The sequence below is a fragment of the Malus sylvestris genome, chromosome 3 (genome assembly GCF_916048215.2).
Source record: "Malus sylvestris chromosome 3, drMalSylv7.2, whole genome shotgun sequence".
Classification (NCBI taxonomy): domain Eukaryota; kingdom Viridiplantae; phylum Streptophyta; class Magnoliopsida; order Rosales; family Rosaceae; genus Malus; species Malus sylvestris.
Window position 1 is genome coordinate 7,796,110 of NC_062262.1, and position 26,261 is coordinate 7,822,370.

The following is a 26,261-nucleotide window of genomic DNA, read 5'->3' on the forward strand; positions in this document are numbered from 1 at the left end:
TATACAAACAAGTTTGACGGTTGGATCGTTAAAATTAGATTCATAGAATTCGTATCCCATCAAAACTATAGATTCACAAACACTTAGAATTTATTTATACTTTCATTAAGTATAACATAAGATTTTGTGGTATCCAGTTGTGTAAATAATGTAAATTGACGGTCCAATTTAGTCATTGTATTCGTATAGGGTCAAGTAGTGTAGTTGTAAAATATCATCAAAATCGGATTTAAAATAATCGTTGAATCGGGATTTTTTGTTTTATAACGGTCGAAAAGTTTTGTCTCATTACTTGATCTCTGAATGTTTTTTTTTTTGTGATTTTTGGCGTATGCAATCTCGAAGCATATACAAACCAGTTTGACAGCTGCATCGTTAAAATTACTTTCATAAAATTGGTATCCCATCAAAACTATAGATTCACTAACACTTAGAGTTTATTTATACATTCATTAAGTATAACATAAGATTTTGTGGTATCCACTTGTGTAAATATTTAAATTGACGATCAAATTCATTCATTGTATTCCTATAGGGTCAAGGAGTGTAGTCGTATAAAATCATCAAAATCGGAGTTAAATGTTTGTTTTTTATGCTTTTTGACGTATGCGTTCTCGAAGCATATACAAACACGTTTTGCGGTCGGATCGTTAAAATTAGTTTCATAGAATTCGTATCCCATCAAAACGATAGATTCACTAACATTTAGTTTATTTATACTTTCATTAAGTATAACATAAGATTTTGTGGTATTCATAAGTGTAAATATTTTAAATTGACGATTAAATTAATTTCATATTTTCGTATAGGATCATGGAGTGTAGTTGTAAAAAATCATAAAAATTGGTGTTAAAATAACCGTTAAATCGTGATTTTTTGTTTTATAACCATCGCAAAGTTTTGTCTCATTTCTTGATATCTGAATGTTTGTTTTTTGTGATTTTTGGCATATGCGATCTAGACGCATATACAAACAAGTTTGACGGGTGGATCGTTAAAATTAGTTTCATAGAATTTGTATCACATAAAAACTATAGATTCACTAACATTTAGAGTTTATTTCCCATTTCCTTAAGTATAACATAAGATTTTGTGGTATCCAATTGTGTAAATAATTTCAATTGACGATCAAATTCGTCCATTGTATTCGTATAGGGTCAAGGAGTGAAGTAGTAAAAAATCATCAAAATCGGAGTTAAAATAACCGTTAAATCGCGATTTTTTTTTATAACCGTCGAAAAGCGTTGTCTCATTACTTGATCTCTGAATGTTTGTCTTTTTATGATTTTTGGCTTATGCGATCTCGAAGCATATGCCAACGAGTTTGATGGTTGGATCGTTAAAATTAGTTTCTTAGAATTCGTTTCCCATCAAAACGATAGATTCACTAACACTTAAAATTTAGTTATACTTTGATTAAATATAACATACGATTAATTCATGCATTGTATTCGTATAGGGTAAAGGAGTGTAGTTGCAAAAAATCATCAAAATCGGAGTTAAAATAACCGTTAAATCGTGATTTTTTGTTTTATAACCGTCGAAAAGTTTTGTCTCATTTCTTAATCTCTTTTTTTTTTGTGATTTTTGGCGTCTATGACCTAGAAGCATATACAAATACGTTTGACGGTTGGATCGTTAAAATTAGTTTCATAGAATTCGTATCGCATCAAAACTATAGATTCACTAACACTTAGAATTTATTTATACTTTCATCAAGTATAACATAAGATTTTGTTGCATCCACTTGTGTAAATAATTTAAATTGAGGAACAAATTCATTCATTGTATTCGTATAGGGTCAAGGAGTGTAGTTGTAAAAAATCATCGAAATCGGAGTTATAATAACCGTTAAGTCGTGATTTTTTGTTTTATAACCGTCGAAAAGTTTTTTCTGAATTCTTAATCTCTGAATGTTTTTTTTTGTGATTTTTGGCATATGCGATCTAGGAGCTACACAAACAAGTTTGACGGTTGGATCGTTAAAATTACTTTCATAGAATTCGTATCTCATCAAAACTATAGATTCACTAACACTTAGAGTTTATTTATATTTTCATTAAGTATAACATAAGATTTTATGGTATCCACTTGTGTAAATAATTTAAATTGACGATCAAATTCATTCATTGTATTCGTATACGGTCAATGAGTGTAGTTCTAAAAAATCATCAAAATCGGAGTTAAAATAACCGTTAAATCGTGATTTTTTGTTTTTTAACCGTCGAAATTTTTTGACTCATTACTTGATCTCTGAATGTTTGTTTTTTGTGATTTTTGGCGTATGCGATCTCGAAGCTATACAAACAAGTTTGACGGTTGGATCGTTAAAATTAGTTTCATAGAATTCGTATCTCATCAAAACTATAGATTCACTAACACTTAGATTTTATTTATACTTTCATTAACTATAACATAAGATTTTATGGTATCCATTTTGTAAATAGTTTAAATTGACGATCAAATTCATTCATTGTATTCGTATACGGTCACGGAGTGTAGTTGTAAAAAATCACCAAAATCGGAGTTAAAATAATCGTTAAATCGTGATTTTTTGTTTTTTATCCGTCGAAAAGTTTTGACTCATTACTTGATCTCTGAATGTTTTTTTTTTGTGATTTTTGGCGTATGCGATCTCGAAGCATGTACAAACAAGTTTGACGAATGGATCGTTAAAATTAGTTTTGTAGAATTCGTATCCCATCAAAACAATAGATTCACTAACACTTTATTTATACTTTCATTAAGTATAACATATGATTTTGTGGTATACACTTGTGTAAATAATTTAAATTGACGATCAAATTCATTCATTGTATTCGTATAGGGTCAAGGAGTGTAGTTGTAAAAAATCATCAAAATCGGAGTAAAATAACCGTTAAATCGTGATTTTTTGTTTTATAACCGTAAAAAAGTTTTGTCTCATTACTTAATCTCTGAATGTTTTTTTTTTGTGATTTTTGGTGTATGCGATCTCGAAGCATATACAAACAAGTTTGACAGTTGGATTGTTAAAATTACTTTTATAGAATTCGTATCCCATTAAAACGATAGATTCACTAACACTTAGAGTTTATTTATACTTTCATTAAGTAGAACAGAAGATTTTGTGGTATCCACTTGTGTAAATATTTTAAATTGACGATCAAATTCATTCATTGTATTCCTATAGGGTCAAGGAGTGTAACTGTAAAAAATCATCAAAATCGGAGTTAAAATAACCGTTAAATCGTGATTTTTTGTTTTATAACCGTCGAAAAGTGTTGTCTCATTACTTGATCTCTGAGTGTTTGTTTTTTGTGTGTTTTGGCGTATGTGATCTCGAAGCATATACAAACACGTTTTACGGTTGGATCGTTAAAATTAGTTTCATAGAATTCGTATCCCATCAAAACTATAGATTCACTAACACTTGGAGGTTATTTATACTTTCATTAAGTATAACATAAGATTTTGTGGTATCTACTTGTGTAAATAATTTAAATTGACGATCAAATTCATTCACTGTATTAGAATAGGGTCAAGGAGTGTAGTTTTAAAAAATCATCAAATTCGGAGTTAAAGTAACTGTTAAATCGTGATTTTTTTTTCTATAACCGTCAAAAAGTTTTGTCTCATTACTTCATCTCTGAATGTTTGTTTTTTGTGATTTTTAGTGTATGCAATCTCGAAGCATATACAAACAAGTTTGACCGTTGGATCGTTAAAATTAGTTTCATAGAATTCGTATCCCATCAAAACGATAGATTCACTAATACTTAGAGTTTATTTATACTTTCCTTATGTATAACATAAGATTTTGTGGTATCCACTTGTGTAAATATTTTAAATTGACAATCAAATTCATTCATTGTATTCGTATAGAGTCAAGGAGTGCAGTCATCAAAATCGGAGTTAAAATAACCGTTAAATCATGGTTTTATGGTTTATAACAGTCGAAATGTTTTGTCTCATTACTTGATCTTTGAATGAACTCCGCCGTGTAAGTTTATCTTACATTGCCGGTCCCAAGCCCGGATAAAGGAGGAGGGGGAGGGCGTCAGGTAGTCGACAGCCGGCACTCCATGATTACGTCGAATCCTTATGTAAATGAATCTAGAATGAAATCGCGCTAAAGCTAGGGCGTCACCCGTAAGTGGCGCGTTGTGTGGCCCGAGCACAGTGATAAGTGAGCAAGGGTCGCTGTATCTCCATCGGCACCCGGATGCAGTGTTAAATGAGCAAGGAGGCTATAGAAACTTCTTTTCGAATGACTCCACTCAAAGTTGTTTGGGAGCATATGCTCCTATCAACTTTACACGGGACACACAAAAGAAGTACTTTGATCCTATTAGACGGGGAAGGGTGAAGTAGCTAGGACAAAAGGGTAGAGTTTAAGAGAGCAAAATGCGTTTAGGAACGTGGAATATAGGAACCTTGACGGGAAAATCTATGGAAATAGTAGAAGTTATGGTGAGGAGAAGGATAAATATTATGTGCCTACAAGAAACTAAGTGGGTTGGTCATAAGGCAAAGGATCTAGAAAACTCAGGGTTTAAACTATGGTATTCGGGCACAAATAGAACGAGAAACGGTGTTGGCATCATCGTGGACAAGACCTTGACACAAGATGTTGTAGATGTCAAGAGGGTAGGAGATAGAATCATGGCAATCAAGATTGTAATAGGACAAGAACTTATCAATGTGATTAGTGCGTACGCACCTCAAGTAGGGTTGGATACGAGTTCGAAGGAGAAATTTTGGGAAGACCTTGGAGACTTGGTGCAAGGAATTGCTCAGACGGAGAAGTTATTTATAGGAGGAGATTTAAATGGACACGTGGGCAGGGAAACAGGCAACTATGGAGGTTTTCATGGTGGCCATGGTTTTGGGGAGAGAAACGAGGATGGGGAAGCTATCTTGGATTTTGCAATGGCATATGATCTCTTCTTAGCCAACACCTTCTTTAAGAAGAGAGAAGAACATGTGATCACCTACAAGAGTGGGTCGTCAAAAACACAAATAGATTTTCTTCTAATGAGGAAAGGGGATCGTATAACTTGTAAGGATTGCAAAGTTATACCAGGAGAGAGCGTGGCAAATCAACATCGCTTGTTGGTGATGGATGTACATATCAAAAGAGTGAGAAAAAAGAACAAGACTTGGAAGTGCCCAAGGACTAGATGGTGGAATCTAAAAGAAGAAAAACAAGCCATTTTCAAAGAGAAAGTAATCACCCAGTGTGTGTGGGATAGAGAGGGGGAAGCTAACTAAATGTGGGATTCCATGGCTAGTTGTATCCGAAAAGTAGCAAAAGAGGTATTAGGAGAGTCCAAGGGCTTTGCCCCACACCAAAAGGATTGATGGAAAGATATAGAGATGGGAAAAAAGATTTACACATGGTCTTTATAGATCTGGAAAAAGCGTATGATAGAGTCCCAAGAGACATTCTTTGGAGGATTTTAGAGAAGAAAGGAGTACGAGTAGCATATATCCAAGCTATACAAGATATGTATGAAGGAGCAAAGACTGTCGTAAGAACTCATGAAGGACAAACCGAAAGCTTTCCTATAACTGTAGGATTACATCAAGGCTTATCCTTAAGTCCTTACCTTTTTGCGTTGGTAATGGATGAGTTAACAGGACATATTCAAGATGATATTCCTTGGTGTATACTTTTCGCAGACGATATAGTGTTGATAGATGAAACTCAGGAAGGGGTAAATGCAAAGCTTAACCTTTGGAGAGAAGTGTTGGAATCTAAAGGTCTTCGCCTAAGCCGATCAAAGACAGAATATATGAAGTGCAAGTTCAGTGCAAATGGAGGCCAAAACGAGTTAGGGGTGAGGATCGGAGATCAAGAAATACCAAAGAGCGACCGTTTTCGTTACCAAGGATCTATCTTGCAAAAGAACGGAGAATTAGATGGAGATCTCAACCATAGAATACAAGCTGGATGGATGAAGTGGAAGAGTGCATCCGGCGTGTTGTGTGACCGCCGTATGCCACTGAAGCTCAAGGGAAAATTTTATAGGACGGCAATAAAGCCGGCGATGATGTATGGCACAGAATGTTGGACGGTGAAGCATCAACACGTACACAAAATGGGTGTAGCAGAGATGAGGATGCTTCGTTGGATGTGTGGGCACACGAGAAAGGATAAGATTAGGAATGAGGATATCCGGGGTAAAGTAGGAGTAGCCGAAATTGAAGGAAAGATGAGAGAAAATCGGTTACGGTGGTTTGGACATGTGCAAAGAAGGTCTACTGACGCTCCGATTAGAAGATGCGACTATGGGACAGAGGTTCAAGGCCGAAGGGGTAGAGGAAGACCTAGGAAAACTTTGGAAGAGACCTTAAGAAAAGACTTAGAGTACTTAGATCTAACGGAGGACATGACACAGGACAGAACACAATGGCGTTCTAAGATTCATATAGCCGATCCCACTCAGTGACTTGGATTTTCCAAGTCTCCAACCGAGAAGTTTTCCTCGCTCGGGAAATTAAGGGAACACTATCTCAACCTACATGCTCCACTCACAAAGCTTCAACATACAAGCTTCAACAAAAGAAAATTCAAAGAACTTAGCGAAGAAGGCTTTGGTGTATTTAACACAATACGTTGAAATGAAGGAAAGCTTATTTATTGATATCCCCGATAAGTTACAAATATGTACATATACTTGAGTCAAAATAAACAAACAAGAGGGAGCCTTCACAAAGGTTGCTTATGAGAAGTCTTAGCAGTCGGTAGAGCCCCAGAAAGAGAAGGCACCGGAGGGGGATCATTCGGAGCCTCAGTACTGGACAGAACCCTAGAAGGAGGAGGCATCAGAGGTTGATCATTTGGAGCTTCATCACGCGGTACAGCCCCAGAAGACGAAGACAATAAATGCCTTTGGAACAAACCCACAAATCTCTGATGATCAAGTAAAACCTGACCATCAGATTCCTTCATCTGGTCAAGCTTCCTCTTCATGTTTGTAGCATAGTCATGTACTAAATCATTCACTTGTACTCACTAAAGGAGAGCTTGAACCTATGTACTTGTGTAAACCCTTCACAATTAATGAGAACTCCTCTATTCCGTGGACGTAGCCAATCTGGATGAACCATGTACATCTTGTGTTTGCTTTCCTATCTCTATCCATTTATATATATATCCACACTAATGACTGGAGCAATCTAGCGAAGATCACAAAAAGTGACCGTTTTCGCTACCTAAGATCTATCTTGCAAGAGAACGGAGAATTATATGGAGATCTCAACCATAGAATACAAGTTGGATGGATGAAGTGTAAGAGTGCATCCGGCGTGTTGTGTGACCGTCATAGGCCACTGAAGCTTAAGGGAAAATTTTATAGGACGGCAATAAGGCCAGTGATGTTGTATGGCACAGAATGTTGGGCGGTGAAGCATTGACACGTACACAAAAAGGGTGTAGCGGAGATGAGGATGCTTCGTGGGATGTATGGGCACACGAGAAAGGATAAGATTGGGAATGAGAATATTCGAGGTAAAGTAGGAGTAGCCAAAATTGAAGGAAATATGAGAGAAAATCGGTTCCGGTGGTTTGGACATGTGCAAAGAAGGCCTACTGACGCTCCGGTTCGAAAATGTGACTACGGGACAGAGGTTCAGGGCCGAAGGGGTAGAGGAAGACCTAGGAAAACTTTGGAAGAGACCCTAAGAAAAGACTTGAGTACTTGGATCTAACGGAGGACATGACACAAAACCGAGCGCAATGACGTTCTAGGATTCATATAGCCGACCCTACTTAGTGGGAAAAGGCTTTATTGTTGTTGTTGTTGTTGTTGTACTTGATCTCTGAAGGTTTGTTTTTTGTGATTTTTTGCGTATGCGATCTCGAAGCATATACAAACAAGTTTGACCGTTGGATCGTTAAAATTACTTTCATAGAATTCGTATCTCATCAAAACTATAGATTCACTAACACTTAGAGTTTATTTATACTTTCATTAAGTATAACATAAGATTTTGTTGTATCCACTTGTGTAAATAATTTAAATTGACGATCATATTCATTCATTGTATTCGTATACGGTCAAGGAGTGTAGTTGTAAAAAATCAACAAAATCGAAGTTAAAATACCCGTTAAATCATGATTTTTGTTTTATAACCGTCGAAAAGTTTGGTCTCATTACTTGATCTCTGAATGTTTGTTTTTTGTGATTTTTGGCGTTTGCGATCTCGAAACATATACAAATAAGTTCGACGGTTGGATCGTTAAAATTAGTTTCATATAATTCGTATCCATCAAAACAATAGATTAACTAACACTTTATTTCTACTTTCATTAAGTATAACATAAGATTTTGTGGTATCCAGTTGTGTAAATATTTTAAATTGATGATCAAATTCATTCATTGTATTCCTATAGGGTCAAGGAGTGTAGTTGTAAAAAATCATCAAAATAAGAGTTATAATAATCGTTAAATCGTGATTTTATGTTTATAACCGTCGAAAAGCTTTGTCTCATTACTTGATCTCTCAATGTTTGTTTTTTGTGATTTTTGGCGTATGCGATCTCGAAGCATATACAAACAAATTTGACAGTTGGATCGTTAAAATTAGTTTCATAGAATTCGTATCTCATCAAAACGATAGATTCACTAACACTTAAAGTTTATTTATATTTTCATTAAGTATAACATAAGATTTTGTGGTATCCACTTGTGTAAATATTTTTAATTGACGATCAAATTCATTCATTGTATTCGTATAGGGCCGAGGAGTGTAGTTGTAAAAAATCATCAAAATCAGAATTGAAATAACTGTCAAAAAGTTTTGTCTCATTACTTGATCTCTGAATGATTGTTTTTATTTTTATTTTTGACGTATGCAATCTCGAAGCATATACAAACAAGTTTGACAGTTGGATCGTTAAAATTAGTTTCATAGAATTCGTATCCCATCAAAACGATAGATTCACTAATACTTAGAGTTTATTTATACTTTAATCAAGTATAACAATAGATTTTGTTCTATCCACTTTTTTAAATAATTTAAATTGACGATCAAATTCATTCATTGTATTCATATAGGGTCAAGGAATGTAGTTTTAAAAAATCAACAAAATCGGAGTTAAAATAACCGTTAAATCGTGATTTTTTGTTTTATAACGGTTGAAAAGTTTTGTCTCATTATTAGATCTCTGAATGTTTGTTCTTTGTGATTTTTGGAGTATGCTATCTCGAAGCATATACAAACAAGTTCGACGGTTGGATCGTGAAAATTAGTTTCATAGAATTCGTATCCCATCAAAACGATAGATTCAATAAGACTTTATTTATACATTCATTAAGTTTAACATAAGATTTTGTGGTATCCACTTTTGTAAATATTTGAAATTGACGATCAAATTCATTCATTGTATTCGTATAGGGTCAAGCAGTGTAGTTGTAAAACATCATCAAAATCGGATTTAAAATAACCGTTAAATCATGATTTTTTGTTTTATAACCGTCGAAAAGCTATGTCTCATTACTTGATCTCTGAATGTTTTTTTTTTTGTGTGATTTTTGGCGTATGCAATCTTGAAGAATATACAAACAAATTTGACCGTTGGATCATTAAAATTAGTTTCATAGAATTTGTATCTCATCAAATTGATAGATTCACTAACACTTAGAGTTTATTTATACTTTCATTAAGGATAACATATGATTTGTGGTATCCACTTATGTAAATATTTTAAATTGATGATGAAATTTATTCATTGTATTCGTGTAGGGTCAATGAGTGTAATTGTAAAAAATCATCAAAATCGGAGTCAAAATAACCGTTAAATCGTGATTTTTTGTTTTATAATCGTCAAAAAGTTTTGTCTCATTTCTTGATTTCTGAATGTTTGTTTTTTGGGATTTTTGGCATATACGATCTAGAAGTATATACAAACAAGTTTGACGGTTGGATCGTTAAAATTACTTTCATAGAATTCGTATCCTATCAAAACGATAGATTCACTAATACTTAGAATTTATTTATACTTTAATTAAGTATAACATAAGATTTTGTTGTATCCACTTGTTTAAATAATTTAAATTGACGATCAAATTCATTCACTGTATTCGTATACGGTCAAGGAGTGTAGTTGTAAAAAATCATCAAAATTGGAGTTAAAATAACCGTTAAATCATGATTTTTTGTTTTATAACGGTCGAAAACTTTTGTCTCATTACTTGATCTCTGAATGTTTGTTTTTTGTGCCTTTTGGCATATACGATCTCGAAGCATATACAAACAAGTTTGATGGTTGGATCGTTAAAATTAGTTTCATAGAATTCGTATCCAATCAAAACGATAGATTCACTAACACTTAGAGTTTATTTATACTTTCATTAAGTATAACATAAGATTTTGTGGTATCCACTTGTGTAAATATTTTAAATTGGCGATCAAATTCATTCATTGTATTCGTATAGGGTCAGGTGTGTAGTTGTGAAAAATCATCAAAATCGGAGTTAAAATTACCCTTAAATCGTGATTTTTTGTGTTATAACGGTCGAAAAGTTTTGTCTCATTACTTGATCTCTGAATGTTTGTTTTTTGTGCTTTTTGGCGTATGCAATTTCGAAGCATATACAAACACATTTTACGGTTGGATCATTAAAATTAGTTTCATAGAATTCGTATGCCATCAGAACGATAGATTCACCAACAGTTAGTTTATTTATACTTTCATTAAGTATAACATAAGATTTTGTGGTATCTACTAGTGTAAATATTTTAAATTGACGATTAAATCAATTCAATCTATTCGTATAGGGTCAATGAGTGTAGTTGTAAAAAAATCATCAAAATCGGAGTTAAAATAACCTTTAAATCGTGATTTTTTGTTTTATTACCATCAAAAAGTTTTGTTTCATTTCTTGATCTCTGAATGTTTGTTTTTTGTGATTTTTGGCATGTGCGATCTCGAAGCATATACAAACAGGTTTGACGGTTAGATCGTTAAAATTAGTTTCATTGAATTCGTATCCCATCAAAACTATAGATTCACTAACATTTGGAGTTTATTTATACTTTCATTAAGTATAACATAAGATTTTGTGGTATCCACTTATGTAAATAATTTAAATTGACGATCAAATTCATTCATTGTATTTGTATAGGGTCAAGGAGTGTAGTTGTAAAAAATCATCAAAATCGGAGTTAAAATAACCGTTAAATCGTGATTTTTTGTTTTATAACCGTCGAAAAGTTTTGTCTCATTACTTTATGTCTGAATGTTTGTTTTTTGTGATTTTTGGCGTATGCGATCTTGAAGCATATACAAACAAGTTTGACGGTTGGATCATTAAAATTAGTTTCATAGAATTCGTATCCCATCAAAACTATAGATTCACTAACACTTAGAGTTTATCTATACTTTCATTAAGTATGACATAAGATTTTGTGGTATCCACTTGTGTAAATATTTTAAATTGACGATCAAATTCCTTCATTATATTTGTATAGGGTCAAGGAGTGTAGTTGTAAAAAATCATCAAAATAGGAGTTAAAATAGCCATTAAATCGTGATTTTTTGTTTTATAACCGTCGAAAAGTTTTGTCTCATTACTTGATCTTTGAATGTTTGTTTTTCTTGTTTTTTGGCGTATACGATCTCGAAGCATATACAAACAAGTTTGACGGTTGGATCGTTAAAATTAGTTTCATAGAATTCGTATCCCATCAAAACTCTAGATTCACTAACACTTAGAGTTTATTTATACTTTCATTAAGTTTAATATAAGATTTTGTGGTATCCACTTGTGTAAATATTTTAAATTTACGATTAAATTCATTCATTGTATTCGTATAGGGTCAAGGAGTGTAGTTGTAAAAAATCATCAAAATCGGAGTTAAAATAACCGTTAAATCATGATTTTTTGTTTTATAACCGTCAAAAAGTTTTGTCTCATTTCTTGATCTCTAAATGTTTGTTTTTTGTGATATTTGGTGTATGCGATCTCGAAGCATATACAAACAAGTTTGACAGTTGGATCGTTAAAATTAGTTTCATAGAATTCGTATCCCATCAAAACTATAGATTCACTAACACTTAGAGTTTATTTATACTTTCATTTAGTATAACATAAGATTTTGTGGTATTCACTTGTGTAAATATTTTAAATTGACTATCAAATTCATTCATTGTATTCGTATAGGGTCAAGGAGTGTGGTTGTAAAAAATCATCAAAATTGGAGTTAAAATAACCGTTAAATCGTGAATTTTTTTGTTTTATAACCGTCGTAAAGTTTTGTCCCGTTACTTGATATCTGAATGTTTATTTTTTGCGATTTTTTGCTGATGCGATCTAGAAGCATATATATATATAAGTTTAACGCTTGAATCGTTGAAATTAGTTTCGTGTATCCCATCAAGTTCAATGGTGTGTGTGTATATATATATTATGTAGATTTAAATTTGTTTATTTTGTACGTATAATTATTATAGTTTTTAGGGGTATATAATTTAATTTAAAACTTAATATATACATATAATTATTATTGTATATATGATTATTATAGTTAATTTAATATATATATATATATATATATATAATTATAGTATTTTTTAGGGTTATAAAATTATTAAAGTAATATTCTGCTTATCGTGTATCGTATTACCCGCGTGGATACCCGAACCAACCCGTTATCTTAACAAGTGCTTATCGGGTTACCCGATAACACCCAATTCATTATCGCGTCGACTCCAACACCTGTTAATTTCGTGTCATGTCGTGTCGGGTTATCGGGTCGTGTCAGGAATTGCCAGGCTTACCTAAAGCTAATATTGTAGTAGTGTAAACCTGCAGGTCAAATCGTGCGGCGGAGCATGGATATGTCATCTAATACCTGATTGGATTATTCGATGATACTTGAGGCTAACTATTGTCCTAATTTGCTTCATGGGTGAATATAATCAGTGGGCCACATAGTATCACAGTTTCAATTGTTAGTTCCAACGGGGCACGCAAATATTTTTATTCAACAACTTTTTTCATGGGTGGATATGTCATCTAATACCTCATCGGATTATTCGTTGACACTTGAGGCTAACTATTTTCCTAATTTGCTTCATGGGTGAATATAAATTCAATCAGTGGGCCATAGAGTATCATAGTTTCAATTGATATTTCAAATGGGGCACGTAAATATTTCTATTCAACAACTTTTTTCATGGGTGAATATGTCATCTAATACCTCGTCGGATTATTCGATGACACTTGAGGCTAACTATTGTCCTAATTTTCTTCATGGGTGAATATAAACTCAATCAGTGGGCCATATAGTATCACAGTTTCAATTGTTATTTCAAACGGCGTGCAAATGGTTCTATTTTGGAAAAAAAATGCATGCAAGTTGATAAACAAGTAAATAAAGGAAAACTAATGAAAAGTCCAAAAAAAACTTCTCTTTTAAACAAAAACCCTTTTTAAAGGTATAGTGAATAGTGCCAGTTAAAGGTAAAAATGTGATTTTCGTTAAAAATGAACAGTACCAGGAGTGTTTTGTTAAAATTCCCAATAAATAAATGTGTAAATGTGTTTAACTTGGAACCACCAAGCCACCAAATGTCTAAGTGCAGAGGTGGAAAGGTACGCACACAACGCCGCCTTAGATACATAACAGATTTAGACCTAGTTTGGGAGTGAGGTGCTTAAAAAAAAAGGAAAACTAATGAAAAGGGTTTGAAAACTTTGAGTTTTAATGATAAGGACAAAATAAAGGGTAAAGTGAATAGTACCAAGTTTGACTTTTTAGTGTAAAAATATGGTTTTTCGTTAAAGTGAACAGTATCATGGGCTTTTCGTTAAAACTCCCTAAAAAAAAAGCACCCATGAAAAAAAGCTGTGATGGTTTTAGATGTTTGGTAAACTGAAAAAAAAAGGCTTATTTTGGAAGCTGCTGTGAGAATAAGCTGAAATCAAAGGAAAAAGCTGAAGCTGCTATTTGCAACTTTGGAAAACTGGTTTTTTTTCAAAGCACACGGAGTTACAGTACTTCTTTAATGAAAAAACCCACTATTAGACTGTTTTTTTTTCCAAAAGCACTTTTACAAAAAAGTTTACCAAACACTCTGCTGATTTATTTCACAGCCGCTTATTTTCACAGCACAGCCGCTTATTCTCACAGCAGCTTTTTTTCAAAGCACAGCAATACCAAACCAGCCCTTAATTTCAACGCGGAACTTGCACAATTCCATATAATATACCTCGCCATTTTTCTCTTAGATGGAATTATGTACATCAATTCAGAGGATACCGGCCTGTCGCATTCATCAAGCCGTACATATCAATTACGTAACTTCTTTAACATTAAAATACTATAAATTAAGTTTTGATATGTTGGGATAAGTTATGAATGAGAATGACCACAATTCCACATTATTCCACATTCGAGAACATAAACCAAACAAAATATTACCGAAATTTATCATAAAGTATTAATTAGAAAATCTCAAACAAAATTGAATGACAATTGATAAGATAACACGCTAAACATTTTATCTATGGTACCTCTTCCTGTATATAGCCGTATAAACTCTATGAGAGTAAATAGGAGTACAATTAAACAAGTAACAAAAAAATAAAAAACAACCGTCTCTTCGAAATGTTAACACATTATAGCAATAAGTTTGATGTGCATTGTAAATCTTTTTGAAACGACATGTAATGATTCCAAATCAAACATTGAAGTTCAAATTAATCTATAAAGCGTTATTCTTGCTGCTCGATTTGCGCCTTTCGGCTTGATTTTCAGTCTCTTCCGCAAGCTAATTTACATCAGTCCCTCCCATATAGAGGAGTCCTCTCCTACACTTGTGAGACTCAATTATCTAGTTGACCAAACTCATTATAACACATGTGTAACTTCTCCATTATTATAATAAAAATGCCTGCCAACTTCTTGGACCAAATTAAGGGTGAACCGGATAAATGCATTGCGTGTCTTAAATATCTATATATTTCAGCTGTATCTTTGTTCAAAAACCAACCAATTAGGAATCATGAGAACTGAAGAAATAAAATTCGCACAACGAGGGAAGTGACAGATGTCAAAAATTTGGCACCCAACAATATTTTCAGGTGCCTACCGCGCATCTATATAAGAAGGAATCGGAGTCCTCCTATATCAAGATCCATCCATTGTGCTTAAGGAGTTATTGGAAACAGCTTCAAAACCAACGGACATATTTTGGTCTGAGGTAAATATCGTCTCTTGTTTATGATATATATGCATGCTTTAAAATAACTTACCGTTAACGATGAGTCATCTGTGAGCATTGTGAAATGTTCTCAACTAAATCATGGCCAGGGATTTCATTACTTGTTCTCCAAATTTCAATTATTTTTTTTACAATAACCAGATATTATCAATAAGCATGTTATTATTTCTATATAAAAAACAAACCTGGCATGAAACTAACCTTTTTTTTTTGTATATATTTTATTTTCAGGATAGAAGACGTATATCTAGCTTCAAAAACAGTATGGAGAAATCAACAACGGCTGCTATATTATTGCTCTTGTACTTTTTTGGGTTCTGCCCTCAACCAGGGGTTTCCTCATTCGCCAATCCATCTGATGACCTTGGTAAATATAGTTTGAAAGTCTCATTGGTTTTTCAAAGTAACTTACATGACAAATAAATTTAATAAAAAGCAGTTCTCCTTATACAAACTTTTTTCCTCATCTCTTTTGTTCATATAATGCAGATTTTAGTTACTTGAAATTTGTACGTAACGCAACTGATCTACCATTACAAGAAGAATATGACTACATTGTTGTGGGAGGGGGCACGGCAGGGTGCCCGTTGGCAACAACTTTATCTGCAAACTACTCCGTGCTCCTTCTAGAAAGGGGTAATATTCCATCAGCATATCCAAATGTGTTGCGTGCCAATGGGACTCTTGCAAATTTCATGCAAGAAGATGACGGTAAGACGCCGGCCCAGAGGTTCACATCAGAAGATGGTGTAGCTAATCTAAGAGGACGGATCCTAGGCGGGTCAAGTATGATCAATATTGGTTTTTACTCAAGAGCCGACGGTGAATTCTACCAGACATCAGGAATTAAATTGGACATGAACTTAGTCAATAATTCATATGAATGGGTTGAAAACACTGTAGCATTCCGTCCGAATGTAACACACTGGCAGTCTGTTGTGAAAGATGCAATGTTAGAAGCTGGTGTTCGTCCAGACAATGGACTGACTTTGGATCACATTCTGGGAAGTAAAGTCTCGGCTACGCTCTTTGACGATCGTGGAAAAAGACATGGAGCTGTGGAACACCTAAATAAAGGACATCCAAAAAACCTGAGAGTTGCAATTCTTGCCACAGTAGAGAGGATCATTTTCTCTTCCAAAGCATCAGGTATCCAAACACATTTGATATATACAATTATAGGTCATTTAAATTTGAAGAAAGTTGAGGTTCAAACATAAAACCAATTGACAATACGGAGAGTGATCCAATTTACTTATAAGCCTATGCAAGGTTCATCATTCCATCAATATAGCATTCATTCTCAACAAAATTTCCATAAAACAAAAATTGAATCTATCATGGCATTACAAAAAGAGAGAATCTTTGATATATTTGAAGGATTTGAATCTATTCTGTTTACTTGTAAATTAAATATATGTCCAATTCTAATATCGATTTTATGTAGGTTTGTCAGCTAAAGGAATCATATACAGTGATTCTAACGGGAGGTCTCATCGGGCATTGATACGTGGTAAGGGTGAGGTTATATTGAGTGCAGGTGCAATTGGAAGTCCTCAACTTCTACTACTTAGTGGTGTTGGCCCAAAATCTTACCTTTCATCTCGTAAAATCCCGGTTGTTCACCCACAACCTTACGTTGGGCAGTTTATGCGTGATAATCCTCGTAATTACATTACCATTTTGCCCCCGTTTCAAGTAGAAGCTTCTACTGTACAGGTTGTCGGTATCACTAGTGATTATTACATAGAGACTTTCTCCGGCTTGCCATTTTCTAGACAGGCCTTTAGTCTTTTCCCTAGTCCAACTATTCCCATGACCATAAATTCAAGTTTCGGGCACATTATGGTCAAATTTCCAGGTCCCTTGTCCTATGGTTCTCTTGAACTGCAATCATCCTATGATGTCAAAGTTGCTCCAAATGTCAAATTCAACTACTTTGCACAGGAGGCAGACCTTTCTCATTGTGTTAGTGCCGTTAGGAAAATAGGTGATTTATTAAAAACAAACTCATTGAAACCGTATAAGGCTCAAGATTTGCCCGGTGTAGAAGGTTTCAATCTTTTTGGACCGCCTTTACCAGTAAACCAGTCAGACGATGCATCCTTTGAAACCTTTTGTCGAGATACAGTAGCCACATTTTGGCACTACCATGGTGGATGCCTGGTCGGAAAGGTAGTTGATGAAGATTTGCGGGTCATGGGGATCAAGGCATTACGTGTTGTTGATGGATCTGTATTCAATGTAATATCACCAGGGACCAATCCTCAAGCCACTCTTATGATGTTGGGCAGGTATGCATGTTACATGTGCATTTAAGTACACAACGACAAGAAATTACATGTACATAATACAACTAAGTAAATATTTAACTAAGTCCTTAAATTGGTTTTTTTATTTATTTGTGTAAGAATATATAGTTGTTCTTTTCCCACGCCAAATTTTGTTCTTTGGGCAGGTATTTTGGCGTTCAAATGCTGGAAGAAAGATCAGAGTGACATGTTTCTTCGAGATTATATTCAATTTGTCATGCAATGGATTGAAGATTATTCAACAAGCTTTAGCGTTATGGTGTTTTTACTTAAGATAAACTTAGTTAATAAGGTCATGATGTAACTCAAGACTCAAGTGGTAGGACGGAAAGAATAATTGAAAATCGAAGCTAAAGGCACATTAGTTGTATCATTTGTTTTTTCTTTTAGAATTGTAATTGAAATGGTAGATGTAGAGTGTATTCACCATGTATGGTGTATTCAATAAAATGTGGAGTGTGAATAAAAAAACCCTTTTGGAAATATGTATCCGATATGAACTGAAGTTTTGGAATAAAACTTTATTTCAATTTCATCCATCTAAAACTCACCCCAACTTTAAGTCAAAAACATGTCCCACTATACATTGTATTATCAACTTACCTATTTCGACTCAAACTTTGAGCTAGAGGTGCTCAATTGGGTGAAATTTTTTAATTGCCCTACTTTGAAGTCCAATTGTGTTTTTCATAGCAGTCAAGGGGTTGGTTTAATTTTGGACATGGTTTGTTTTTGTGGATGTAATTTGTGGCTTCATCTTATAAAGTTTATCATTTTTTCTCTAACAGAATGTGAGAGATTATGTACCTTAATGTACCTTGAAAAAAAAAAAAAGTACCTTAATGTACCTTACCGTGCACTCTCCAACAAATACACTTAGAAGTGTATAATAATTTTTCAAAGTGTCAATGACGTCACCTTAAGACAACCCTAAATAATTTAGAGAACATCCACCTTACCCAAACTAATCACATGGTGCACAATCTCCACAAAAAGTTTCAGCATGTGTCTACCAAAACCGTACACGTTTCAACAGTTATATCTGTCATAACTATATGTAATTTCAGCAGGTATCTACCGAAGTTGTGCGTATTTTCAGTAGGCTCCAACCTTAGAGTACATGAATCCGTGACAAATGAAAGGATTCAATATTTTGGCACGTATCCACTGAAATAACTTAGGGGTGTGCTATCCACACACCCCTTTTTACTTCTCCCACACCCCTTGTTAATTTATGTTCTTTGATCTTCTTCAATTTATCCGATCTGACGGCCGAAAATCAAGGTTTAGGGTTTTCCAAGCATTTGACGCCCTTCAAATTGATGCGAAATTTATAAAAAAAAAATTTAAAAAAAAGTAGTCATATTATGCAAAATTAAGAAAAATGTAATCATACTTCATGCGCAGCATCCAAACAACGATTTCAAATATTTCATTCGTAAAAAATAACCTTTTTGTTTATCAATGTGTTTTCTTGCAGTCCCCATCTCCCACATTGATGACAAGTGAAGATGTGTCGTGGAGCCTATCTATATCAGTGAAATTAATTAACAGGAAATTAAGAGTATAACTATTAGTGGCACCGGTTAAACTAAATTATGATACAGGAGAAAACATGAGGAATTGATCGAAATCAAATCTACCGTCAGCATATCTATATCAGTGAAGTGATGAGTGGTCTTCAGAAAAACATGTGTGTGTTTGGCATGTAGGAAAACGATCAACATGAACTGCCTAAACTATGTTCGAACCGGGTAATTCTGAAGAAACCATAGGGTGCGCCTAGGTGTGTGTAGGGGTTGTGTGTGTTCACGAGAACTTCATAGAAATTAGAAAAGATGTTGTCAACTATATACTTCCATCCAAATTCCTCCAGCTAGCCCTTCCAAATTCAGTGATGTGAAACACGTATGATCAAACAAAACAAGTAACAAGAGAATGTACAACCAGAATAATTTACGAAATGTACGGACCGTCAGCTTCTTTTCCTTTTCTGGAGTTCAAACTGCTTCAGTAAAGCTGAGATACCCTCCTTCAGTGAGGCCCTCCTCTTTTTCTCAAAGTTCCATAATTCTGGTATTGCGTACCTACCACTGGGATTATACTCATTCAATTCCAGCAAGGCAGTTGTCACAGCATTGTAAACATGAACACCGTACTCAAGCTTTAAATTTTTCAGTTTGTCATCTTTCTCATCAATAGTTTGCTGTATGGTTAAAACAAACATAATCCAGTTACAAGGGCATGAGAAATGAGATGTACTGGAACAAATCAATTGAGTACAACAAAGTTAGAGCATGATAATGATGGGCCAAAAGAACGGCAATCAAAATGTGAATAGACTGTACACTACACCACTGCCAATGTCATATAAATGGAGCCTGACTCAACACACAGAACAAGCTCCTTGTTATACAAAACCTAGCCAGTGCGAGCTTCAGAAGCCTAAACCTTCAAGATGAAAGGCTATAGGAGGCATACATGAAGATGCAAATTCACAGGACTAAACCTAAACCTTGAAGAAGAAAGGCCATAGTAAATATGAAAATGCCAATTCATGGGACCAGTCGCGCTTAGATATATCCTGAACAAAAACTGGATATGGAACAATAACATGGATAACTTTTTTAAGTGAAACCACATGCACTCATGAGAAGTACAAGCTGGTGTAATAGGAGCAACAATCAATTGTATTCTATGGATGCTTGATAGTGCTTTACAAGTTAAAATACTTGCCTTCGCAACTCCAGAAGGATCCATGCTCATCTTGAATGGATACCAGCTTGAATCTGCAAGATAATCCTCCCACAAAGAGCACAGCATTGCTGCCTGGTCATCTGCTGCTTCGTCCGTTGGATATTTTCTCTTGCATGCAGTTTGAAATGGTTCGAAATCCAGATCACCCATTCTCTTCACGCCAATAACAGCAGGACTTGTTGATTCCCATCCCTGCAAAGTAATCCCACCAAACGACAAGAGAAAATCACATTCACAAGCAAGAACAATGATTGCCAATTGAATTTAAAAAAAATAAAATAAAATAAAACTGTAGCTAAAAATTTATGGATTCTCCAACCAATTGTATAGAGTATTCAAAAGATCAAACCAGAAAAGAAGCATGTTATAATGAGAATTGCATGTTGCACAGTGTAAATAAATCCTCTATCTGGTGGTCTTTAGACTCTACCACATGATCTTTCAAACAACACAAGTGCTAATATATATACAGGCGATGTAGCAACATTTAAAGTCCAATGCCATTGTATACCAAAATTTCAGAAACTTAAGAATATGGTCAATGGGATCTGACATTGGACCTGCATAATGTAAACATCTAAATAATACAAAAAGAAATTATCAACAACAGATGCAGATAAGATTAATGCAGAATGATTTGTCTTTGATGAAAAGTTTCCTATTTTAGAGTTAAATTTTTTACTAATTTAAATTCAATGTAGATACCTATCCAAAATATTTTTTTTGACAGATTGAATAATTGTATTTAAAATTAGTAGAATGAATAAAATACATGCACAGAAATTGAAGACCCTTAGCATACATACATTGATTAACTCCTTACGAGCCTCCTGTAATTCATCATTACTCATGCGCTCCTTTATAGCAAGTGTAGTGTTAAGAGCTTCAGCATTATCCAACTCCTCTTTCATATGTTCTAACTTTTCTTGAATGTTATCCATCACATGCCCATCCTCATCATCCTGATCGTGCTCCATTGGCTCCTGCTTGACATCCTTAACACAAAATTGATCCTTATATTGAAAACAAAACTTTTCCAACACCTCGATTTTCCTATAAAGTAGCACAATTTCTTCCTGCCATTGTCAGTCAATCACAAAACGGACATTTCAAAACTCATTTGTTTATGATTAATTTGAAACATTTCTCCTAGGCTTAATAATAGATTGAAAACAAACCGTTTGTGCAAAAATTGTCTCATCAGCCTCCCTATTGGTAAGCTTCTTATGCTGAAAGAAAAAGGTACAGAATTAGCTCATGTTAAATAATGTCTTAGACGGTCATATTCTGGCCAGTCGATTAGCCAACGACAGAAATAAGTAATTTAAGCATACCTTTTTTTTTTAATTGCTTCTGAACTTCGCTTTGATTACGATTCTTCTGAAGTTCTTTGTTCTGGACTTCACTTTGCTCAAACTTTTTCTGATGCTCCTTCTTATCAGCTTTACTCTTTTTCTGCTTTATCTGGAGCTCTTTCTTCTCCGCTTCGCTCTCCTCGTGCGTTTTCTGAAGCCCTTCACTTTGGTCTAGCTTTTTCTGAAGTTCTTTCTTCTCAACTTCACTCTTTTCATGCTTTATCCGGAGCTCTTCCTTCTCCGCTTCGCTCTGCTCGTCCTTTTTCTGAAACTCATTCTTCTGAGCTTCGCCACACTCTAGATTTTTATGCAGCTCTTTCATTTGTGCTGCACTCTGCACAAGCATATCCTCAAACTCCTTTTTTTTACGTTCAAGCTCTTCCTTCTCCGCTTCGCTCTGCTCGTGCTTTCTCTGAAGCTCATTCTTCTGAGCTTCGCCATGCTCTAGCTTTTTCTGCAGCTCTTTCATTTGTGCTGCATTCTGCACAAGCATATACTCAAACTCCTTTTTTTTACGTTCACTCAACTCGAGCTCGTTCTTAAGACCAAACACTTCAGTTTGAAATTTTGACAAGGCTTCCTTCTGCTCGAAGAATAGCTTCTCGATGTGGTCAAGAACATTTTGTTGCAATTTTCCTATTTAACATGGAATAAAAAATTCAAAATTCAGCTAATCTTGCAGCCCTTTTCAAAGGCAAAGACAACATGCATGGAGCATCTTGAAGTTTGATCATACTCACCAATATCCATTTCTTCTAAACTGTGAGACATTTCCAATTCAAAACTACAATAAATAGAAGAAACAGATGTTAGAGATTCGAAGAGAACCAAATTTAGATGGAAACAAGGTATACAAAGAACAAGCCCCCAAACTATATCAGCACAATATATATTCCACTTTCTTTTTTCTGATTTCTTCTTAGAAACCAATGCATTTCATTTTTATGAACAATAACAAAAAACAGAATGACTGTTCATGCAGATAAGATAATCCTCACCCCCCTTATTGAGTCCTCTGCAAAAAACTCCGTTCCTTTGAGTTCAGGAAGATGAAAAGATTAACTTGAAAACCTAAAAAGAAAAAGAGAACATAATGACTGTTTATGCACTATTTTTGTTCTGGTCATGTGGTGCATGAAAGGCACGCGTCAGATTGGTAATTAAATAAAGAGACCGTGGCAAGGGTAGGGCAAGAGTCAAGCTATTTGTTTTTCTTTAAAGGAGAAAAGGGGAGTCATTGGTATGGGGAATATGGCTTAATTGAGTTTGAAAATTTGAATGAGTTAAGTTATTTTGGAAGATGTAGGTATATTAACTTGTGAATTCTTATAAATATAGTACTAGAAAGGTACTTTGATCCAGGCTCAAAAAATTCAGCTCTTTTTGAATTGGATCCAATTTTATTTGATTTTCTATTACACCTGTTTTGCCCCTTGAAAATAATTTTTTTTAATTCTTTAAATTTGAATTTTTAAAATTTGAATCTTGAAATACCTTTATCTACCCGTTTTCTAATTAAAACATTTTAAAAACACATTATTACAAATCTTACAAGTTTATCAAAAATTAAAAGAAACATTTCCAGAGGTAGATAAAAAATAAAATAAAAAATTTGGGATGTAGGTAGATGATATTAATTAATCTATAATAGAGGTAGACTATGAACAAAAACCTATTGTATAGATAGATAATACAAAATAATCTATGATACAGATAGACTACAAACAAAAACCTATTGTATAGGTAGATAACACAATTAATTTGTCATATATAGGTAGATAAAATACAATTAATCTATAGTATAGGTAGAATAAGAAAAATATAGACATAGATTCATAAAAGAAATATATAATACGGGTAGATAAACAAAGCAAACAAAAAGTGCATAATTTCCTATAAAGTTTTCACTTAGAAAAAAAAATATATGTATACTTTGGAAGAGACTCTAAGAAAAGACTTAGAGTACTTGGATTTAACGAAGGACATGACACAGGACCGAGCACAATGGCGTTCTAAGATCCATATAGCCGATCCCACTCAGTGACTTGGATTTTCCAAGTCTCAAACCGAGAAGTTTTCCTCACTCAGGAAATTAAGGGAACACTACATCAACCTACATGCTCCACTCACAAAGCTTCAACAAAAGAAAATTCAAAGAACTTAGCGAAAAAGGCTTTGGTGTATTTAACACAATACGTTGAAATGAAGGAAAGCTTATTTATTGATATCCCCGATAAGCTACAAATATGTACATATACATAAGCCAAAATAAACAAACAAGAGGGAGCCTTCACAAAGGTTGCTTAGGAGAAGTCTCAGCAGTCGGTAGAGCCCCAGAAAGAGAAGGCACCGGAGGGGGATCATTCGGAGCCTCAGTACTGGACAGAACCCTAGAAGGAGGAGGCATCAGAGGTTGATCATTTGGAGCTTCATTACGCGGTACAGCCCCAGAAGACGAAGGCAATAAATGCCTTTGGAATAAACCCACAAATCTCTGATGATCAAGTAAAACCTGACCATCAGATTCCTTCATCTGGTCAAGCTTCCTCTTCATGTTTGTAGCATAGTCATGTGCGAGCCGGTGCAACTGTTTATTCTCATGCTTGAGCCCTCTAATCTCCTGTTTGAGACTCATCACTTCAGCCGCCAATAATTCAACTTGGCGGGTTCGAGCAAATAGGCGTTGGACCATATTAGACACAGAACCTGCACACTGAACACTGAGAGCCAGAGAATCCTTAACAGCTAACTCATCAGACCGTTTGGAAAGTAGTCTGTTATCTTTGGGAGTGAGAAGGTTCCTGGCCACCACCGCAGCGGTCATATCATTCTTCATCACGGAATCCCCAACGGTAAGAGGACCAGTAGGGGAGACGAATGATGGACGCCATATGTTGTCAGGAGAAAGTGGGGCTGCCTCTTCAACAAGGTTCAAGTCAAAACGACGGTCGGAGGGGCCAGACATTTTCAAAGGTGTTGAAGAGAGAAGAGGTCGGACAAATCAAGATCTTAGAAGTGCAAGAATGGAGCTTCTACTGGTGGAGTTCAAGTATGCTTTGGAACTTAATGCCAGCCCCTATAAAAATCTGCACTCGATGGAGCTTTAGAAATCGAAGAGGCGCCTGCTCAGAAATCGAAGAGGCGTTTGCTTTCTCAAAAGCAAGGCTGCTCAAATACCACGAGGGTCGATCTCAGAAATCGAAGAGGCGTTTGCTTTCTCAAAAGCTGGGCTGCGCAAAGACCACGAAGGCCGATCTCAGAAATCGAAGAGGCGCTTGCTTTCTCAAAAGCTGGGCTGCTCAGAGACCACGAGGGCCGATCTCATAAATCGAAGAGGCACCTACTTTTCCAGCCTTGTCAGCACCTGTCACACGCACACTCAGCTTTGCGGAAATTATGGGCATTCGGTCGAAGACTTCTGGTGAAGTAGAAAGCACATGAGTTTTACTGTTCAATCACCACTTCCCACACGCAGCAGTAGCTCATGGGTACCACAGATAACTTTGCCAAAGCTCTCTGCCAAAGTTGAACACGTGAAGCTTGCAACTCCCACTACATCGCTCTGACCAAGAAGGGTAAAAGAATAGCAAAGAAACAACACTAACAAAGTTTAGACACATAAATTTTGAAGGTCTAGCTACCATATTATTACCCACAAGGGTAAAGGAACAGTACCACTGCTGGATAATTGGAAAGTCCCTGTGTGTCAACCTCTGTGCTTCATGGCAAGGTAGACTAGCAAACATGCCCAACCTTTAATCACATTCGAGAAAACACTCCCAACAAGATTGCTTGCTCCAAAATCGAAGAGGCACCGTCCTCCGAATCTCGAGAGCCAGACTCCCAACATGACTACTTTCTTAAAAATCGAAGAGGGTAAAGGAACAGTACCATTGCTGGATAATTGGAAAGTCCCTGTGTGTCAACCTCTGTGCTTCGTGGCAAGGTAGACTAGCAAACATGCCCAACCTTTACTCACATTCGAGAAAATACTCCCAACAAGATTGCTTGCTCCAAAATCGAAGAGGCACCGCCCTCCGAATCTCGAGAGCCAGACTCCCAACATGATTACTTTCTCAAAAATCGAAGAGACACCGCTCTCCGAATCTCGAGAGCCAGACCTCCAGCATGATTGCTAAAATCGAAGAGGCATCGTTCTCCGAATCTCGAGAGCCAGATCCCCGATAGGATTGCTTGTTCGAAAACCGAAGAGGCAACACTTTCCCAACTTCAAGAGCCGGATCTCCTTGGATAAAGCTGTCTGTAATCTTCACACGCAACATCAGCTTTCCAGATACCACAAACCACTTTTTCAAAGTGCTCTGACAGCGTTAAAACATGTGAAACTGACAGCTCCCACTACCGTGCTATGACCAAGTAGGGTAAAGGAATAACATTACTACTTGTTGTTAAGGAGACTCCTATATATGTCGACCTCCATCCCCAACGGACAGGCAGACCTGCAAAAATGCTCAACCCTTCCTCATATCTGAGAGGGCACTCCCAACGAAGCCTTTCGAAATATTCAGCTTTCTTTCCCCCCGATAATCCCTCTACAAACAAGCTATACTAGAGCAAGAATATCTCATATCATCAGGGTTAAAAGCAAGAGTATCCCAT

At 35.2% G+C, this 26,261-nt stretch overlaps 3 protein-coding genes and 1 long non-coding RNA gene across 4 annotated transcripts; 1 reads left to right on the plus strand and 3 right to left on the minus strand.

The window, feature by feature from the left end:
• Positions 1–14,979: 14,979 nt before the first annotated feature.
• On the plus strand, positions 14,980–18,012 carry LOC126616874 ((R)-mandelonitrile lyase 3-like). The gene is made up of 5 exons (XM_050285004.1): positions 14,980–15,196; positions 15,449–15,584; positions 15,707–16,366; positions 16,665–17,511; positions 17,676–18,012. The coding sequence occupies exons 2-5, from the start codon at positions 15,482–15,484 to the stop codon at positions 17,713–17,715; spliced, it is 1,650 nt and encodes a 549-aa protein (XP_050140961.1). The 5' UTR covers positions 14,980–15,196; positions 15,449–15,481; the 3' UTR covers positions 17,716–18,012.
• Positions 18,013–19,390: 1,378 nt separating this feature from the next.
• LOC126616888 (factor of DNA methylation 1-like) lies at positions 19,391–21,511 on the minus strand. Its single transcript, XM_050285021.1, has 4 exons — positions 21,465–21,511; positions 21,093–21,362; positions 20,266–20,478; positions 19,391–19,735 (listed from the first exon to the last, which is right to left on the minus strand). The coding sequence occupies exons 2-4, from the start codon at positions 21,261–21,263 to the stop codon at positions 19,505–19,507; spliced, it is 615 nt and encodes a 204-aa protein (XP_050140978.1). The 5' UTR covers positions 21,264–21,362; positions 21,465–21,511; the 3' UTR covers positions 19,391–19,504.
• On the minus strand, positions 21,511–22,412 carry LOC126616922 (uncharacterized). The gene is made up of 3 exons (XM_050285043.1): positions 22,382–22,412; positions 21,621–22,277; positions 21,511–21,515 (listed from the first exon to the last, which is right to left on the minus strand). The coding sequence occupies exons 1-3, from the start codon at positions 22,410–22,412 to the stop codon at positions 21,511–21,513; spliced, it is 693 nt and encodes a 230-aa protein (XP_050141000.1).
• Positions 22,413–25,242: 2,830 nt separating this feature from the next.
• LOC126616903 (uncharacterized) lies at positions 25,243–25,650 on the minus strand. The gene is made up of 2 exons (XR_007621291.1): positions 25,569–25,650; positions 25,243–25,352 (listed from the first exon to the last, which is right to left on the minus strand). It is a non-coding gene; the product is annotated as an uncharacterized LOC126616903 (long non-coding RNA).
• Positions 25,651–26,261: the final 611 nt, after the last annotated feature.

Excerpts from the sequence above, each read along its gene's own strand:
- LOC126616874 (XM_050285004.1), top strand. The coding sequence starts at position 15,482 with ATGGAGAAATCAACAACGGCTGCTATATTATTGCTCTTGTACTTTTTT. Across the intron at positions 15,585-15,706 it reads CAATCCATCTGATGACCTTG|ATTTTAGTTACTTGAAATTT; the intron begins GTAAATATAGTT and ends CATATAATGCAG. Across the intron at positions 17,512-17,675 it reads ACTCTTATGATGTTGGGCAG|GTATTTTGGCGTTCAAATGC; the intron begins GTATGCATGTTA and ends TTCTTTGGGCAG.
- LOC126616888 (XM_050285021.1), bottom strand. The coding sequence starts at position 21,263 with ATGGAGCACGATCAGGATGATGAGGATGGGCATGTGATGGATAACATT. Across the intron at positions 20,479-21,092 it reads CTCGTAAGGAGTTAATCAAT|GGATGGGAATCAACAAGTCC; the intron begins GTATGTATGCTA and ends ATTACTTTGCAG. Across the intron at positions 19,736-20,265 it reads ATCCTTCTGGAGTTGCGAAG|CAAACTATTGATGAGAAAGA; the intron begins GCAAGTATTTTA and ends TTAACCATACAG.
- LOC126616922 (XM_050285043.1), bottom strand. The coding sequence starts at position 22,412 with ATGTCTCACAGTTTAGAAGAAATGGATATTG. Across the intron at positions 22,278-22,381 it reads TTTAGAAGAAATGGATATTG|GAAAATTGCAACAAAATGTT; the intron begins GTGAGTATGATC and ends CATGTTAAATAG.